This window comes from Chiloscyllium punctatum, chromosome 10 (genome assembly GCF_047496795.1).
Source record: "Chiloscyllium punctatum isolate Juve2018m chromosome 10, sChiPun1.3, whole genome shotgun sequence".
Taxonomy (NCBI): Eukaryota; Metazoa; Chordata; class Chondrichthyes; order Orectolobiformes; family Hemiscylliidae; genus Chiloscyllium; species Chiloscyllium punctatum.
In genome coordinates this window covers 59,925,775-59,946,282 of record NC_092748.1, presented here as the reverse complement: position 1 = coordinate 59,946,282, position 20,508 = coordinate 59,925,775, and the positions used below count along the sequence as shown (strand labels likewise).

At 38.6% G+C, this 20,508-nt stretch overlaps 1 protein-coding gene across 6 annotated transcripts in view; it reads right to left on the bottom strand.

The window, feature by feature from the left end:
* Positions 1-20,508, bottom strand: part of myo3b (myosin IIIB) — a 586,128-nt gene that overhangs the window by 114,545 nt on the left and 451,075 nt on the right. For all 6 annotated transcript variants that reach the window (XM_072579295.1, XM_072579293.1, XM_072579296.1 and 3 more), the window contains one exon: positions 12,974-13,094. In XM_072579295.1, the coding sequence (XP_072435396.1) occupies positions 12,974-13,094 (121 nt within the window). The remainder of the gene's footprint in view (positions 1-12,973; positions 13,095-20,508) is intronic.

Genomic DNA, 20,508 nt, shown 5'->3' with positions numbered 1-20,508 from the left:
CAATAAGGAAAGCATACCAAATGCCTTCTTCACTATCCTATCTAACTGCGACTCTGCTTTCAAGGAGCTATGAACTCCAAGGTCTCTTTGTTCAGCAACACTCCCTAGGACCTTACTATTAAGTGTATAGGTCATGCTCTGATTTGCTTTTCCAAAATGCAACACCTCGCATTTATCTAAATTAAACTCCATCTGCCACTCCTCAGCCCATTGGCCCATCTGATCAAGATCCTATTGTACTCTGAGGTAACCTTCTTTGCTGTCCACTACACCTCCAATTTTAGTGTCAAGTGCAAACTTATTAACTATATCTCCGTGTTCACATCCAAATCATTCATATAAACGACGAAAAGTAGTGAACCCAGCACCGTTCCTTATGGCACACCATTGGTCACACCCTCCAGTCTGAAAAGCAATCCTCTACCACCACCTTCTGTCTTCTACCTTCGATCTAGTTCTGTATCCAAATGGCTAGCTCTCTCTGTATTCCATGAGATCTCACCTTGTTAACCAGTTTCCCATGGGGAAACTTGTCGAACGCCATCCGGAAGTCCATATTGATCACGTCCACTGCTCTGCCCTCAAAAATCCTCTTCGTTACTTCTTCAAAAAACTCAAACAAGTTTGTGAGACATGTTTTCCCACACAGAAAGCCATGCTGACTATCCCTAATCAGTCCTTGACTTTCCAAGTACATGTAAATCCTGTCCCTCAGGATTCCCTCCAACAACTTGCCCTCCACCAGCATTGAAACATTGAAACAAAGTGTTTCCACTGTTTCAGAAGCAGATAATTCTTTGGCTCTATCAGTCAAAGGAATTTGCTAATATCCTTTTATTGAGCCAATCTTTATAGACTGTTTGATATAGCTCTCTCAATTCAGGATCTCTCATTTCTATTTTAGAGGATGAACTAAACAATTAGCCTCATTCTCTTCATCCTTTTTACTTAAAGATTTGAAAATTTTACCAGATAATTATATTTCTAAGTCATCTCCCATTTTCATAGACCTCTCTACTCTGTCTAACTAAATTATCCTCTAGTCATAATAGTCAGGAAACAATCCAAGATGCTCTTGCTACAGTATCTCAGTTTCTTTCAACTCTGCTGGTTTTTCCAGCACCCCTAGGAGGCCAACATCTTTTGAATCAGCCATAGAGTAAAATAGCACGAACACAGACCCTCCGGTCCATCTACTCCAAACCAACCATGTTCCCAAAACAAACTAGTTCCTCTTGCCTGCATTTGGTCCATATCCCTCCAAACTTTTCCTATTCATGTACTTATCCAAATGTCTTTTAAACATTGTAACTGTATCTGCATTTACAACTTCCTATGGCAGTTCATTTCACACATTAACCACTCTGTGTAAAAAAAGTTGCCCCTCATGTCTTTTTAAAATTTTTCTCCTCACACCTTAAAAATATGCCCTCTAGTTTTGAACTCCCCTACCCTAGGGAAAAGACCCTGCCATTCACCTTATCTATGCCTCTCATGATATTATTAATCTTTATAAGGTCACCCCTCAACCTTCTACACTCCAGTAAAACACAGCCAGCCCATCTTTATAACTTAAACCTTCCATTCCTATCAAAACCCTGGTGAATTTTTTCTGAATCCCCTCCAACTTAATCCCCTCCAGCAGGGTTCGGTGCTGGGGCCACAGCTGTTCGCATTATATATTAATGATTTGGATGAGGGAACCGGGGGCATTCTAGCGAAGTTTGCCGATGATACGAAGTTAGGTGGACAGGCAGGTAGTACTGAGGAAGTGGGGAGGCTACAGAAGGATCTAGACAGGTTGGGAGAGTGGTCCAGGAAATGGCTGATGGAATTTAACGTGAGCAAGTGCGAGGTCTTGCACTTTGGCAAAAAGAATAAAAGCATGGACTACTTTCTAAATGGTGAGAAAATTAATAAAGCCAAAGCACAAAGGGATCTGGGAGTGCTAGTCGAGGATTCTCTAAAGGTAAACATGCAGGTTGAGTCTGTGATTAAGAAAGCGAATGCAATGTTGTCTCTTATCTCAAGAGGGTTGGAATATAAAAGCAGAGATGTACTACTAAGACTTTATAAAGCTCTGGTTAGGCCCCATTTGGAGTACTGTGTCCAGTTTTGGTCCCCACACCTCAGGAAGGACATACTGGCACTGGAACGTGTCCAGCGGAGATTCACACGGATGATCCCTGGAATGACAGGTCTAGCATATGAGGAACGGCTGAGGATACTGGGATTGTATTCGTTGGAGTTTAGAAGATTAAGGGGAGATCTAATAGAGACGTACAAAATAATACATGGCTTTGAAAAGGTGGATGCTAGAAAATTGTTTCTGTTAGGTGAGGAGACTAGGACCCGTGGACACAGCCTTAGAATTAGAGGGGGTCATTTCAGAACGGAAATGCGGAGACATTTCTTCAGCCAGAGAGTGGTGGGCCTGTGGAATTCATTGCCACGGAGTGCAGTGGAAGCCGGGACGCTAAATGTCTTCAAGGCCGAGATTGATAGGTTCTTGTTGTCTAGAGGAATTAAGGGCTACGGGGAGAACGCTGGCAAGTGGAGCTGAAATGCGCATCAGCCATGATTGAATGGCGGAGTGGACTCGATGGGCCGAATGGCCTTACTTCCACTCCTATGTCTTATGGTCTTAATACTCTTGCTATGGCAGGGTGACCAAAACTGTACAAGGTACTCCTGAAGAGGCCTCGCCAAAATCCTGCACAACCTCAACATAACCTCCCAACTCCTATACTCAAAGGTCTTCTTAACCACTCTGTCTACATGCGATGCAAATTTTTAAAAAAATTATGTATCTGAACCCCTGTTCTACAATACTACCCTCGGCCCTACGACCAATTGTATAAGGCCTGCCCTTGTTTGTTTTACCAAAATGCAAAACCTTGCATTTATCAAAATTAAACGCCATCTGACATTCTTCAACCCATTGACCCAATTGATCAAGATCTCTTTGTAATCTTAGATAACCTTCTTCACTGTCCACTATATCCCATGCGTCATCCGCAAACTTACTAACCATGCCCCTCAAATTCTCAACCGAATTGTTGAAAAACAACCCTCCACAACCACCCTCTGTTCTCTACCATCAAGCCAACTTTCTATCCAATTAGCAAGCTCTATCTGAATCTTATGTGATCTAACTTTACTGATTAGTCCACTATGTGGAACTTTGTAAAAGGCTTTACTAAAGTGCACGTGAACAACAGCTATTACTCTGCCCTGATCAATCGTTTTAGTTACGGTCTCAAAAAACTCAACAAGTTTAGATTAGATTACTTACAGTGTGGAAACAGGCACTTCAGCCCAACAAGTCCAACCGCCCCGCCGAAGCGCAACCCACCCATACCCTTACATAACACTACGGGCAATTTAGCACGGCCAATTTACCTAACCTGCACATCTTTGGACTGTGGGAGGAAACCGGAGCACCTGGAGGAAACCCACGCAGACATGGGGAGAACATGCAAACTCCACAGAGTCAGTCACCTGAGGCGGGAATTGAACCCAGGTCTATGGCGCTGTGAGGCAGCAGTGCTAACCACTGTGCCACCGTGCCGCCCACAAAGTTTGTGAGACATGATTTCCCACACACAAAGCCATGCTGGCTATCTTTAATCATTCCTTGCCTCTCCAAATATAATTCCTATCTTTCAGAATCACCTCCAACAGCTGAACTACCACCAATATCAGACTCCGGGTCTTCCCAGGCTTCTCCTTGTAGCTTTTCTGAAATAAAAGCTCAACATTAGCCTCCCTCCAGTCCTCTGGCAAAACACCTGTGTTTGTAGATGATACAAGTATATCTGCCGGGGAATTGCAACTTCTTCCTTAACTTTCCACGTCCTGGGATACACTTGATCAGGTCCCCAACATTCATACACCTTTATGTTTTCTGAGGCCTCCTGTGCTTCCTCTTCTGAAATATGAACTGTTTTCAAAACATCAATATTTATTTTCCTGAGTTTTCTAGCCTCCATTTCTTTCTTCACAGTAAAAACTGATGCAAAATATTCATTTATTAAGACTTGAGAGTTAACTGCAATTCTATTTCAGAATTGATCGATAATCATGATTTTTCTTTTGATTCACAATGTTTTTCTGTAACATGAGTGATTAAAACTGCTGATCCCATAACACTTCTGTTTCTCTTGCATATTCCACAAATGTTTGATTCAGTTTCTTTCTTAAAATTCTAACCATTAATTGATTTGGGGACAAGCTCATAAGCACCGAACATTTCTCTTTTAACAGCTTGATAATCTACAGACTGCTATTCTTACAAACCATTGTACACATTCAGAACTGTACCTGACAAGACACAAGTCCAAACATCTTTTAACCACTTCATCTTCTCAGCTACATTTCAAATGAAGTGAAACTTCTCTCTATTCCATCTTCTATCACTAAATGTAGATCTCTCGTTAAATCATATCCCTCAATGGAATCAGAGTCATCCTTTTAGTTATCACCTTTCCTTTCTTCCTCTACTCTAAGCTTCTCTCTTGCCAAGTGATGTTCCCTGAGTTCTCTCCCTTTGAAAACTGAGCTTTTAAAATTCTATTTCTCAGCTTTTCTCTCTCCTCAATGTCCAATTCAAGCTTATTTTCAGGCCTCTTTTCTATTTTTCTCTTTCTTAACCATTGCTCTTTTGTTTCACTGTTTCCTCTTCCCACTTTTCTTTGCTTTTCTTTTTCTTCAAATTCAAGTTTTATTCATTTCTCTTTCTGTTTTTCCTCCTACTCATGTTTTCTTGAATTCCAACTGAATTGTATCTAATAATCAATTTAAGAATCTGAACTTTGAGTTATTTGTTTTTATTTCTACTTCCACATAACCTGCTAACCTTAGTCAAAGATTTCAAATAATCCACTTCCATAATTTCTATTCTCAGAAAACTGTTTGAAACATTCCATACAATTTTGCAAGTCCAATACGTGTATGTCCAGTAACTTCATGTAGCTGTTTCTCTAAAAGATTCACAAACCTCTGTTTAATTCAATGTGATCCAATTCAGTCAATAGCACCCACCTAATGATTTCATCTGAAATTAATACTGGACAAGTCTGATCACAGCTTGATAGATATAAGTCTTATCTTTGCAATCTAATTACCATACTGGGCAGGCACTGGCTGTGTTCACACAAGGATGCCCATGTATTTTAACAAAATAACATAAGTTTATTATAATTTTAATTATTATTAAGTAAAAAAAATGCAGAAAGCTATAAATGACAATTTAGGAAGCTATTAAAGATCTTAAAGTTAACTGCAAAAAAGATTCAAGCATTTTCCCAGTAACATTCTTTGCACGCAAACAACCCCATGGAAGTATCTCCACCTTAAGATTTTTCACTTACCTGACTTTCTGGTTATTCACCAAATGTGATTATTGCTGTCCCTGCCAGAGACATATAGTACAGACTAATTTACTTATCTTTTATCAGTATCTTAAAATAATATACTGATAAAGGATCAGTAAATTAGTCTGTACTATAAATGTAGATCTCTCGTTAAATCAAATCTCTCAATGGAATCAGAATCATATTCTTAGTTATCACCTTTTCTTTAAGTTAAGATACTGATTTTATCTTAACTTAAGATATAATACACAATCACAAAATTATTCTGAGGAAGTTCTGAGGAAGGGACACTCACCCTGAAACGTTAACTCTGATTTCTCCCCACAGATGCTGTCAGAGCTGTTTTTATTATCACGGAATAATTATTGTGCAGAAAGAGGTCAGACATTCCATTGTATCTGCGCTAGTTTTATTATCTAGTGCAAACATCCTATTGTTTCTCCATAGTCCTACACACTGTTACTATCCAAAAAAAATGCCTCAATGGAACCACCACCCCCCCATCCCCCACAACTCACTACGTGAAAAAGCTTTTTTGCATATCATCTTTGCATCGTTTGCACATTAGTTTAAGTCTATGCCCTCTTGTTTTTGGTTCTTTTACAAGCAGAAACAACTTCAACCCATCTACTCCATCCTCAAGTGAGGTAAGTAAGGCAAAAATATTTGTTGCAAACTTCAAACATCCTTAATGAGATCAATTAAATATTCCACATTCATTTCAAAATGGATTCCTGTGAGGAGTGAGTAATGATTTATTAGAGGATAATTGGACATTGATAGTCGATATTAGTAAGTACGTGTTTTCAAAGCAGAAAATTTATTAGGGAAGAGGTAAGTATGAAAACAACTAATTGTGAGATCTGAGATAGAATAAATAAATGATGGTATTAGAGAAGTTAGTTTAGCTAAAGGAGAACAAAGCCTTGGGATTTTAGCGGAAAGAAATAATGGAAGGCTTAGTAATTACATTTCAAGATTCTTTTGGGAATTGAGGCATACAAATTATTGGCAAATGACTAACGCAATTTCCATTTTCAAAAAAAGGGGAAAAAAAACTAAATTGTAGATATTAGATAAACATCTATTTGGCAATTTTTAATTACTGCTGAAATGTCTAAATACCTAGATGCTGGGAAGTAATTAGAAATAGACACCACAGAATTCAGAAATGAACAGCATGCTTGGGAAACCTGATAGTGCATTTAGAGGCGGTAACAGATATGGTGGATGTGCGTAACACTGTTTAATGTTATGTACATGAAACCCTTTGAGACGGTACTATGCAGCAGAGACTACTGAAGAAAAGTAAAAGATTTGAATTCTGTGGAACTGCTGAGAATGGGAATAAAAACTGGGAGCAAAGGAGGCTACAAAGAACAGTTGTTTTTTAAAGTGTGTGGACGTATTTAGGAATGGTCCACAAGTACCTGTTTAGAAACTGCTTTGTTCATTTTGTGATATACAGCAAAATGGAGCTGGGTCTAAATTTGCAGAATATATTAAAATAGGAGTTGCACAAATAATTGAAAGCCAATTTCTAGATCTAGTTGTTCTCTAGTATAAGAGACCATTTTTTAAATTTTTGGATTCTGAACAGCAAATGAGAAAAATCAGCATTTTTAAAATGGGTTTTTCAAAAGGTGAGAATGTAAAAGGAGACTGATGATTACTATGTAGATGTCATTGAGGCTTCATCAAAAAAACCAACCCATCCAGTTTTGTAATTTGAACTAGTGATGTACTGTATATATTTGAGTAAAAGTTGATCTCATGTAAAAGCTGACACGCTATTTTTAGCCAGAAAGTCTGGAATTTACCATATATCTCATGTAAACATCGACCCTAGTTCTTCACAGATAACAGGTCAACATTTGTGACTTAAGGTATTATCCTGTACATAAATGTTATGATGAGGAAATAACTTTTCTTCATGCTATCATGTGTTAAGATGTACAATTCACACCAACGCTAGGCTATGGATTTCTTAAGTACTATAATTAATATAATTAGTATGATACAGAGTTTATCACACCATCATTTCTTACATAAGATAGGCCTTTATACATTTACTTCACTATAATTACCATGCAGCTGTTGAAGATTTCTCATGGCTACAATGATCGATAGGACTGTATGAGAGTCAAATGTCTGATGACATTTTAAATGGACACAGTGCAATTGACAAAATTCCTGTCTGATATAAGAAATAAAGTGTATTTTCCAGACCAGAAGAATGATTTGATAGAGTCTTTTTTAGTTTGAGGGGATGGAATAGAATTGACAGAAACATACTGTACCTATTCTGAGGAATCTAGAAGAAGGGAACATAGGTATAACATTTAGGAGAGATAAGGGAGATGACGAAAAGAAATTAGGCTACACAGATGATTGTTTGACTGTGGAATGCATTACCTTGTTCATGTGTGAAATTCATATGTCAATAATTAACAGTAGTAATTAATTTAGGTAAAAGAAAGAGAAATAGATTGATATAGTGTCAAGGCAGTCAGATGAGTTTTGGACAGCTACTATCGTGAAGATAAACACCTATCTAGATTTGATGGGCCAAGCATCTTATTTTCAAGCTTTATTTCAAGTCAATGCAATTTTGGAATTTTGGGAGACTCAATACTCAATATGCTGAACTAATGCAGACTATTACAAAGATTTGAATTTATATTGTGTCTTTTATAACCTCAAGATGTCCTAAAGCATTTTACTACCCAGTTACATACTCTTGAAATATAGTCACAGTGATAATTTGGAAAACATGATTATCTTTGTTCTTTGCAATTACTTACAAGTCATTGGTATCTTGCTAGTCCATTAGTTTCAGACTTCACCAAAAACTCTGCATCTTTATCACTGATTCCATTCTCCTCTTGCAATGCATATTGACTTAGAACAAGCATTCAGTTTGTTCCAGAGTTGAACTTCATACCTCACATACTGTTTTTCAATAAGATGTTAGATACATTTTAAAGAAATTTCCCAGCTCAGGCCCTACCTCGATTGCCCACCGTTGGAAGCCTTATCCATATTTTGTCATCTTCAGAATTTGTCCAGGATACAAATGCTACAGGAAGGATAGAAAGGGGGGCAAGAGAGGAGTGGGTTGGCATTTTTGATATGGGATAGCATTACAGCTGTGCTGAGGGAGGATATTCCCTAAAATACATCCAGGGAAGTTTTTTGGGTGGAACTGAGAAATAAGAAAGGGATGATCACCTTATTGGGATTGGATTATAGACCCTCTAATAGTCAGAGGGAAATGGAGAAACAAACTTGTAAGGAGATCTCAGCTATCTGTAAGAATAATAGGGTGGTTATGGTAGGGGATTTTAACTTTCCAAACATAGACTGGGACTGCTATAGTTTAAGGTTTAGATGGAGAGGAATTTGTTAAGTGTGTACAAGACAATTTTTTGATTCAGTATGTGGATGTACCTACTAGAAAAGGTGCAAATCTTGACTTACTCTTGGGAAATAAAGCAGGGCAGGTGACTGATGTGTCAGTGGGGGAGCACTTTGGGGCCAGCGACCATAATTCTATTAGAATTTAAATAATGATGGAAAAGGATAGACCAGTGCAAATAATTACTGTGCAAGGACCTCGGAAGTACACACAGCAGTGGAAAAATGAGAAGAATCGTCATCTACAGGCTGCCATAACATGTGTAAAAACTCAATTAGGTCACCAAAATAACCAATTTGTCTGGTTGATTGCCATTCAGAACGAAAACAATTCACACCAGCTATCATCATTTACAGAAAATAACTATCTATTGTAAGCACACTTAACTAACAAATGGCAGAGAAATCTACTGTTATGTGACTTAAATTATGTCTTTAAGACTCAAAATACACACACAGTCATTCACAATCAGACAGGCAAAAGACAGACCATTCAACACAAATATCATGTATAGAAAAATATAGACAGAGGAAAAACAAAATTCTGAAGATCAAAAGTCCAAGTCTCAAGCATGACTTAAATTGTCTCTCACAGTTCCTTCTGATATCAGCAAGGGAGCAATGATTGTTCCTCACATTGATAGTTCATCTGGTGGATCTAGGTCAATGCTGTATTGGAATTCTTCTTTAAAAATTTCTTGGCTTTCCTGTGTTTTCACTCACATCAAAAAAATTGAGAGTGAGAGATGTGTTCCGTTTGCCAGCTCTGGAAGGTCTAAGACTGCTCTGCATTTACAGATTTGGAAGAAATTGCAGCTCAACTAATCCGAGGGCTGTGATCAAGCAGTTTACCTTTAACTCAAAGACTCCTGGTGCTACTTTGCCTCAAAGAAATGATCTCACCGCTTTGAAAAGTAAGATTATCTTGCATGGCTAAAAATGTGCTCTACTTAATTTTGCCAAGTTACAAAACTCCCCCGGTATTTTTGCCATGTAGGAATTTCTAATTTCCAACATATTTATAGTCCGAAAAGAAAAACTATTTGGCCTCTTACAAAAGAGTGATGGCTATGGTTCTTTTGGGAGACAAAGTGTTTAAAATTCCAGTGCACTGTTCCTTCTGACATGCTATGACATATGACTATTGCTGATATAGTACACATTGGCACCATTCCTAATAAGATCTTGGTCAACACTGTTTGGCCTTGTTCCAAACTTTGTCAAGATTTTTGTGAGAAACAGGCAGTCAATCACTTATTGCTGATGAAATTCCACTTCTTTCTGGAAGGTGCTTTTTGAATCCATGAGACTCACATATAGAGTCAATCGTTTTGAAAGAATAGGGAGTTGATTTTTAGTTTTCTCCTCATTAATAGTTCAAATTAATAGTTCAGACCCTTCTTCAGAAATTTTGAAGAGGGGTCACTGGACTTGAAATGTTAACACTGCTTTCTTTCCACAGATATTGCCAGACCTGCTGAGTTTCTCCAGCAATGTCCATTTTTGTCTGTTTCAGAACTCTAGCATCTGCAGTTCTTTGTTCTATTTTAAGACAGTAGTCGTTACCTTCTTTCATGGTGCATGTTTGAGGAAACCCAAATCGCTCTGGCTGAAAATTTCTCTGTCTATTCCTATTTAAATAATATTCAGCTCGGTTTCCTGGCCAAATGCGTAACTTCACACCTCCCGCATTATATTCCATCTGCCAAGTTATCCCCCATTCATTTAACTTCTCTATATCCCAATGCAGTGATTTGGTGTCATTTCATGGCACTTGCCAATTTTGTGTTATCTTCAAGCTTGGTTATAATATATTCACTTCCCTCATCCAAGTCATTAATATATATTATCAATAATTGTAGCCCTAGCACTGGTCTCTGTGGCACTCTATTAGTACAGGATGCCAGCCTGAAATGTCTACTTTATCCCAATTCTGTGTCTTATATTAATTAGCCAATTCTTTAACCATGTAAATATACTACCAAAACAACATGGGCTCTTATCTCAGTAAGAAACCCAATGTGTGGCATTTTATTAAACAGCTTCTACCTTATCAGATTTCTCAGGTATATTTTCTCCTTCCTTAATCCATGCTGACTCTGCATGATTATATTATGCATTTCTAAATATTCTGCTAACACAATAAACTCTAATATTTTCCCAATATCAGATGCTAAGCTAATTGGTCTACAGCGAGTACAGGGAATGAAGATAATTGCTGAGTGGAATTGATTAAAATTTGTAGGCTTTAAGGTAAAAGTTAGATCTTCAGTTTGTGTTTCTTTTTCTTCATTTCTTAGAAAAAACCTGATTAAGTATAAGTAGCATTTCCTCTCTTTTTTTCCTTCTGTGCAGATCTCCGAGGCGTATGCATCGCAGTGACCTTAGAAGTTAATGCTATGATTCGCATCACTATGGTAATTGCCATGTGCAGAACAAGAGTGAATGTTGTGTTTAAGATTAATGCTGGTGGTTTATTGAATTAAAAAAAAATACAGCCAAGTGTAAAGAGCAGGGAATCTCGGGCAATTATTATTAAATTAAAGCAAATGTGATTCTGGTGGGAGGACTGGTGATGTGTTGCTGCTGCAGCATGTGGAAGCTGCTGGACACCAAGTTGGTTCAGATCAAATGGATCCGTTAGCAGCTCAAGGAACTTCAGTTCCAAGTGGAGCTCGAGCCCAAGCTGCAGACATTATACTACAGCAAGGAAGTGAAAGTTACCTTTGTTCTGGAGGTGGTTACATCCCTCAGATTGCATAATTCAAATTTGGTCCGTGGTCAAGGATAACTAGGTGTGACTGCAGGTGAGGCAGATATGTGAACCCAAGGGGCTGCATTTGAAAATCCTCAGCTCAATTGACCAACAGTTATGAAGTTCTTCAAAGGAAGTGGCGATTGCAGGAGTATGAGCAAATTAACCATAGCATTATGGTCTAGGGTACCAGTCAAGTACGGGGTAGGGAAATATAAAACGTAGTGGTAAAATAGGACAGTATAATTAGGGAAATAGACACTGGTCTCTGAGGCTCTACTGCCTGCTCAGTGCCAGGATTCAGGATATTTCATCTGGGCTGGAGAAGAGTTTGGAGTGGGAGGGAAGTGATCCAGTTGTAGTCAACCACATTGGTTCTAATGACATAGATATGACTAGAAAGGAGATTCTTCTGAAAGAATTTGAACAGCTAGGAACTAAATTGAAAAGCAGAACTTCCAAGGTAATAATCTTTGGATTATCACCTGAGACATGGGTAAACTAGCATAGGGTAAATGAAGAGCTGAAAATGTGTTGCTGGAAAAGCGCAGCAGGTCAGGCAGCATCCAAGGAACAGGAGAATTCTCCTGTTCCTTGGATGCTGCCTGACCTGCTGCGCTTTTCCAGCAACACATTTTCAGCTCTGATCTCCAGCATCTGTAGTCCTCACTTTCTCCTGGGGTAAATGAAGTCAAGACGTTAAATGCTTAAGATTGGTGTGCATGGAATGGGTTTCAGTTCATTGAGGAAGAAGGAATAGGAGCTACTGGGATGGGCTTCACTTGAGATGTGTTGAGATCAGTGTCTTGGCGAATCCAACACCTAGGGCTACAGAAAGGGCTTTGAACTAATTAGAGGGATTTGGGAGAGGGGAAATGTAGGCTTACAAAGTAAAAGGAGTTATGAACATGGAGCTGAGAAATCAAGATACAGGAAGGATTGTTAAACCACCTAGTTTTATACACACTGTAAAAAGTTTAAATTCTTCAATTCTTAAACTTGCAAATAGAATTTTACTTTTTGCTTAAATAGCTTTTGTTAATCACCACCGATGTCACTGAATGTGCCTGAGATTTACCATCTTCAGAAGTGCAGCGTAGCATCTCTTTCATATGTTATGGTAAATTGAATACTATCGTGGAATACTAATTAACATACTTCATGCATCAGGTAGATAGGTAGTTCATATGAAATCTCACTTCTGTATTAGGCATGAGTAAAACATATTGCAAAAAACCTGAGCTGGCAATATCAGTTGAAAACAGAGTTATTTCTGGCTATAAAACAACTTGAGTGTTTGGAGCTTCGTATTTTATGGTGACAAACTTCGTGTGAAACACACTTTCCTGAAAGCAGTGCATTAAACATAGCAGCAATATTGTTTGTGTCATCTTTAACATACTTAATGATATCACAAATAACTGACCTTATTTGTTTACAATTGTTGCTGGATTTACACTCTGTGCTCTGAATGTCTTGTCCTGTTGCTGAAATATTACTTTCTTTCATGGTTTTGTATTGTTTGCGAGCTAGATATCCCCTGACACCTGTAAAGAATCATGTACAAACATAATCAAGCTCATTTGTTAGATTCATATGGCTAGGATGATAACATGATCATTGCCATATACAACACACAATTCCAAACCACCCTCACAAGACAGCATTGCCCATAAACATTTCAAATACAATTTATTTTTTGGTTACTTACAATACATTGAACAGAAATTGCTAATGTGAGTTCCATTAACAATGGCCATTTGGACACTTCAAACTAGAAAAAGTCATACCTGCCAGACAGGTCAGGATGTATAAGTGATAATCCTGACAGTTCTGCCCGCACATGTGCTCAAACACCTGTGGAAACACAATGCTTTGGCAGACACTGTTGGTGGAATCTTCTCTATGCAATGATTGTTGAACCCGCTTTGAACACAAAAGCATAAGAACAAGAAGCAGGAGTAGGCCATCGGGCCCTTCGAGCTTGCTCCACCATTCAATAAGATCATGGCGTTTACATGGCCTCAGCTCCACTTACCTGCCCCCTCACCATAATCCTTAATTCATTTACTGTTCTAAAATTATCTATCATAGCTTTAAAAACATTTACTGAGGAAGCCTCAATTACTTCACTGGGCAGGGAATTCCATAGATTCCTCTGGGTGGAGAAGTTCCTTCTCAATTCAGTCCTAAGTCTGCTTCCCCTAATTTTGAGGTCCTAGTTTCACCCACCAGTGGAAACATCCTCTCTACTTCTATCCTATCTATTCCCATCATAATTTTATATGTTTCTATAAGATTTCCCCCTCATTCTTCTGAATCCTAATGAATATAATCCCAGTATATTCAGTCTCTCCTCAAAAGCCAACCCCCTCAACTCCAGAATCAACTTAGTGAACCCCTCCTGTATCCCCTCTAGTGCCAGAACATCCTTTCCCAGGTTAGGAGATTAAAACTGCATGTAGGACTCAAGGTGTTGCCTCACCAGTACTCTATAGAGCTGCAACATAGGCTCCCTGCTTTTAAATTCAATCCCTTTCTCAATAAAGGACAAAATTCCATTTGCCTTCTTAATTTCCTGTTGTTCCTGCAGACCAACCTTCTGTGATTCATGCACAAGGACACCCAGGTCCCTCTGCACAGCAGCATGCTGCAATTTTTTTACCATTCAAGTAATAGCTCTTTTTATTGTTATTCCTGTCAAAATGTATGACTTTACATTTATTAACATTGTACTCCAGCTGCTAGACCTTTGCCTACTCACTTACACTATCTATGTCTCTTTGCAAAGTTTCACAGTCCTCTGCACACTTTGTTCTACCACTCATCTTAGTGTCATCCGCAAACTTTGACACACTGCATGTGGTCCCCAACTTCAAATCATCTATGTAAATTGTGAATAATTGCAGTCCCAATGCTGATCCCTGAGGCACACCACTAGTTACTGATTGCCAATCAGAAAAGCATTCATTTATCCCCATTCTTTGCTTCCTGTTAGTTGACCAATCCTCTAGCCATGCTAATACATTGCCTGTAACACCTTGCATCTTTATCTTATGCTGCAGCCTTTTTTTGTGGCACTTTGTCGAAAGCCTTTTGGAAATCTAGGTACACCATATTTACTGGGTCCTTGTTGTCCACCGTGCTCCTAATGTCTTCATAGAATTCCAGAAGATTAGTTAAGCATACCCTGCCCTTCACCAACCCATGCTGCTTCTGCCTAATGGGACAATTTCTATCTTGATGCCTTGTTATTTCTTCCTTGATAATAGACTCAAGCATTTTCCCCACTACAGAAGTTACGCTAACCAGTCTATAATTCCCCAACTTTCGTCTACCTCCTTTTTTAAACAGTGGTATCACATTTGCTGTTTTCCAATCTGCTGGAACTGTGCCAGAGTCCAGTGTATTTTGCAAAATTACCACAAGTGTATCACAAGCAAACTTGAACAACTGTCTAACTCTTAATCAGGAACATTCTTCAGAAGTTTACAAATCACAACATACAGTATTACATTTTCATGCTTTGCCATGGGAAAAGGTATGCCAAGATAATCAGGATTCCCTGCTTGGCCAAGAAAAATAAACTATTTTAGCGGTATATGGCAAGACTCCCAGGGAATGACAGGTTATAACCTATCTTTATAGTCTCTATCAGCAGATAGGACAATGCTTAGATTTCTCATATGACACAAGGACAACCACAATCATAGGACTTGCAGGGACAGTAACAGTCATGATCACTAACATAAGAACAGTGTTATAGAATGACCTGGTAATTATACTGAGGATTAACATGCTGATGTACTGAAAATTAATTTCATTATGATGTTGCTGCATATATGAGCCAGAACAATTCTTTCCACATTGGCATCTTCTAATCAAGATGTTTACAATATTAAACTGAAAGATGCAGTAAAATGCTTCACTCTTTAACCAGCCACAATAAACCCTGAAATGAAAATAAACACCACCACAGTAGTACAATAATGTTTACCTTAGATTTGGAAAAATTGTATCATGACATTATATGGAAGTAGACACAAAACAAAAAAATAAGATTGGTTAAAACTGAGAGAACTGCCAGATCCAGTTGCTCCTTTTTTTGACTTCACTGTTGAAATTGAATATTAATGGCCGAGATTTTGCACTTCAATTTTCTTATTTTTAAATTTGCTGTGACATGTTACTGAAAGTTAAAGAAACAGAATTTTGATTTTCATGCAGAATTTCTAAACATTCTTGCCTTTGTTTTGTTGACCACCTTTTAATCAAATGTGACCTGGAAATTCCACTGTTCTTGATGTAATTTTAATGTATGATAACTTTTTGGCAGCTATTAACGCTATTTCCTGCCCCAAAATCTATCTCCCTAAATTATCTTGTGATTTCTGGCCCTTCCCACAATCTGCCCATGAAGTCCCGAGTGAGCTCATTTACATCTATCATAAGTCTTCTGCTTTTACACATGCAATGCACTAGGGGCAAGTTAGAATGTGAATTAAAAGAGCAGCTGTTGCCAGAATCAGAGAAAATTGGAAGTGAGGAATTTGTGAGCCTGAAAAGAATAGAAAGTCTTAATAGCAATTTCTGCACCTGGGAATTAGTTTTGTGGTAGGGTTTTTTTTATCATTCTGCACAGGCCTGGGCTTGTTTCAGACTGCTTATTTAATTGCAACATTAGACAGCTTGTGTGCCATGGTCATCATACACTGCACCAACCACAGTGGAAGCTTCTTAGGATCAGGTATGTCATCCCTTTTGGATTTTATTGTTGTCTATCATAGAGTAGGAGTAGAGCAGCATGGAACAAATGAGCATCAGGCAACGTTTAAGGAACAAGGGCCTCATTTGATATTATTCCTCACTGACTACGCAGATAACATAAGTCAAGAAACCTTACTGATGAGTTGCAGAGAGGCAGAATAAATTTCATTAAAATGGCCATGAGGGTGATATGTCATAAATAGTATGAAAGTTAAAAGGGAAAGTATTTTTTTCTGAACCGCTCTCTTTATGTGACTATGAAGATGATGACTACACTCAATATAGTTTAATACACATAGTGTACATTCAGACTGTCATAGGGAAATTCATATAATATTAACTAGGGAGCAATATGGATATGCTTTTGTCATGTGATTTACATACTTCAAATGAGATCTGGGAAATAAACACCATTTTCTCCATGGCAAGGTGGGAGAAAGGAAGTGCCACCCAGTGTTGTGGTTATAGTTCTCTTAAGATCCAGGTATAATCAGGTTGCATCCAGATTGCTTTGCAAGCTCGAAGAGAATTGATCCTCAAATTTCTCAACAGAAACAACTCATGGGATGCTCAGATTTTATATAACAATGCACAAAGGACACATGCATGTCAATAAGTGGTAGGATTAAAGGTGCTCCAACATATTGGCACTTCAAAATTCACTTCTCCTTGGTTTCTTCATGTCATTGGGTATTTTATGAGTCACAAGATCTAACACCTAATTTCACAGATTATGATCCCGTTCAAATTGCCTGACTACCAGAAGAAGAGTGCTACACTGCAACACAAGTCTCTTACAATAATTTGACCTCTAATCTCCCACACCATCTAATCTTTTCCTGGCCTTCCCTTCTGTTACTCTTGTTTCTCAATAGTGTAAAAACCCATCGCTTGTCCAACTCTCGTCAGTTCTGAAGATGAGTTGTATTGGATTCAAAACATTAAATTTGTTTCTCCTTCCACTGATAGTATGAGATCTGCTGAGTTTCCTCCAGAACTTGTGCTTTTGTTTCAGATTTCAAGTATCTCCTAATTTTTATTTTGTCTTACCAGAGATAAGAGAGGGGAAGGTGGTGGCAGCTGGAACATTGGCAAGGGCTGCTTTCCTGAATGAATCAGAACAACTTGAAACCTTACCAATCTAATGGTGTCTGGAATTGGCTTCCAGGATAGCCAGTCTAATAGTCCCTAATCCTGAAAGCCCTAGGAAACAGAAGCATGCATGATGGTTGTCATGGACTAGAAGCTCTCTAATTCCATTACAGATTCAGTTTTTAGTTTTGTGAAGGTGGATATACTGCTTCCAATATGCTCTTTAGGAGGACTCTGCTTCATCACAACACATCATTACATCACAACAAAACCTAAGAAAATAGGAACAGGAATAGGAACAGGAATAGGCTGTTCAGCCCTTAGAGCCTACTCTGCCATTCAGTAAGAGAATGGCTGATCCATATAACACAATTTTCCTGTATATCCCTTGAAGTTATGCCAAAATCGATCAATCACATTCTTGAACATTCTCATGACTGACCCTCCACAGCCACTCTCGGGCAGCGAACTCCAAAGATCATCCTCTGAATGAAGAGATTCCTCTTCATCTCAATCCTAAAACTGTTTCCCCTTGTTCAGAGATTGAGTTCCCTGGTTTGAGATACCTCAGTCATGGGAAACATCCTTCCTGCATTTACCCTGTTAAGCCCTGTAAGAATTTTTAAATTTTAAAAATGTATTCAGGGGTTGTGAATTTTGCTGGCTGGGCCATCACTTATTGCCTATTTCTGCCCTTAAGGAGGTGATGAGGTGCCTTCTTGAACTGCTGCAGTTCACATAGTGTACAAACACCCTTAATGCTGTTAGGGAGGGAGTTTTGACCCAGTGACTCTGACAGAAAGCTGATGTATTTTAAGTCAAGATGGTATATGACTTGGAGAGGAACTGGAGGGTGGTGGTTTTCCTAAGTTTTTGCTGTCCTTGATCAGCCAGATGGTAGATGAGGGTTTGTAAGAAGCCTTGGTGAACTTTTGCAGTGAATATGGTAAATGATTTAGAGATGCTGGTGTTGGACTGGGGTGTACAGAGTTAAAAATCACACAAACCAGGTTATAGTCCAACAGATTTAATGGAAGCACTAGCTTTCGGAGTGCTGCTCCTTCATCAAGTAGTTGTGGAGTACACAATTGTAAGACAGAGAATTTATAGCAAACGTTTACAGTGTGATGTAACTGAAATTATACTTGAAAAATACCTTGATTGTTTGTTAAGTCTCTCATCTGTGAGAATGACCATGTTAGTTTCACTTCTTTTATATGTAAATCACAAAACCTTTTTAAAAGGTTACATTCTCAGGTGAACTTTTAACAATTGGTGGCAGCCCAGATAATGTGTTGAAGGTCTTAGCCCCCTGTATACAGCTGTCTGTGCCATAATATTTAGATTGATTCTAATCTAAAAAAATGAATTAGGAGAATCCCACATGGATTCATGCCATTTTTGAGCAAAGCACAATGCAACTCTGCAAGTACAAATTCACCCCACAAATGTATACGTCTATGTGTGTGTGTGTGTGTGTGTGTGTGTGGGTGGGGAGGGGGGCATGGTTTGTGAGTGTGTCTGTGACAGAGAGAGTGTACATGCATGTGTGTGAGTATAAAGGGGTCTAAGTCTGTGAGAGGGTGCATGTGTGAGTGTGGGAGTGTGTGGTAAATGGTACACACTGCTGCTACTGAGTGTTGGTGATGGAAAAATTGAATGTTTATGGATCTGTTACCAATTAAGTTTGCTGTTTTTTCCTGCATAGTGTGAAGCTTCTTGAGTGCTATTGAACCTGCACTTAAGCAGGCAATGGGGAGTATTCCATCACATCCGAACATGCCATGAAAATAGAAGACAGGCTTTAAGGAGTCAGGAGGTGAATTATTCAATGCTGGATTCCTAATCTTTGACTGGTTTTTGTGGCCATTGCAAATAGATGACGGATTCAATTTAGTTTCTGGTTAGTTATAACCCCTAGAATGTTGATAGTGGAAGATTCAGCAATGGCAGTTCTATTGAATGTCAAGGAGCAATGGTTAGATGGTCATAACTCAAACTTGTGAGGCACAAATGTTACTCATCAATTTTCAGCATATATCTGGATGTTGTCCAGGCTTTGCTGCATTTGGACATACATATGTTTCAGTATCTGAGGAACTACGAATACTACGAAATGTTGTATAATCATCAGTGAACATCTCCACTTCTGACCTTAAGATGAAAGGAAAACCATTGATGAAGCAGTTGAAATTGGTTGAGCTGAGAAAATTATCCTGAGAACCTCTTGCAGTGATGCCCTGGAGTTGAGATGACATACCTGTTCCAAGTATGACTTCAACCAGTGGAGAGTGTTCTCCCGATTTCTGTTAACTCTAATTTGATCACTGATGCAATACTTGATACGATCTTGATATCAAAGACACTCTGCTTCAGCTCTGGAGTTCAGTTCTATTGTCCATGTTTGAAGCAAGGTTGTAATGAGGTCAGAAGCCAAGTGGCTCTGGAGGAACCCAAATTGAACATCATATAGAGGGTTATTGCTGAGCAGGAGCTGCTTGATAGCAGTGTTGATAATTCCATTTGGCACTTTCCTGATTGAGAGTTGTCTACTGGGGTGGTAATTAGCTAAGTTGTATCTTTTCTCCTTTTTGTGTACAGGTTATAGCTGAAGAATTTTCCACATTGCTGAATGTTATGGCTGAATTGGAATAGCTGGTTTAGGTGTCAGGTAGTTCTGGACCACGAGTCTTCAGTATCATTGCCAGAATATTTTCAGGGCCTATAATTGTTGCCATGTCCAGTGTCTTAAGCCATTTCTTGATAGCACATGAAGTGAATCAAATTGGCTGAAGTTGGCATTTGTAATAATGGGGACCTCTGAAGGAAGCTGAAATGGTTTATCTAGTCAACATTTCTGATTGGGAGTTGTTGCAAATGCTAGAGGCTTGTCTTTCGCACTGATGTGCTGGACTCCACCATCATTGAGGATGGGAATATTTGTGCAGCCTCCTCCTTCAGTGAATTGTTAAATTGTTTATCACCATTCATGAATGGATTAGGCAGAACTGCAGTGCATATGTCTAATCTGTTGGTTGTGGAATCACTTAAAATTGTCACTTGCTGCTTATGTTGCATGGCACACAAGTAGCTGTTTTGTAG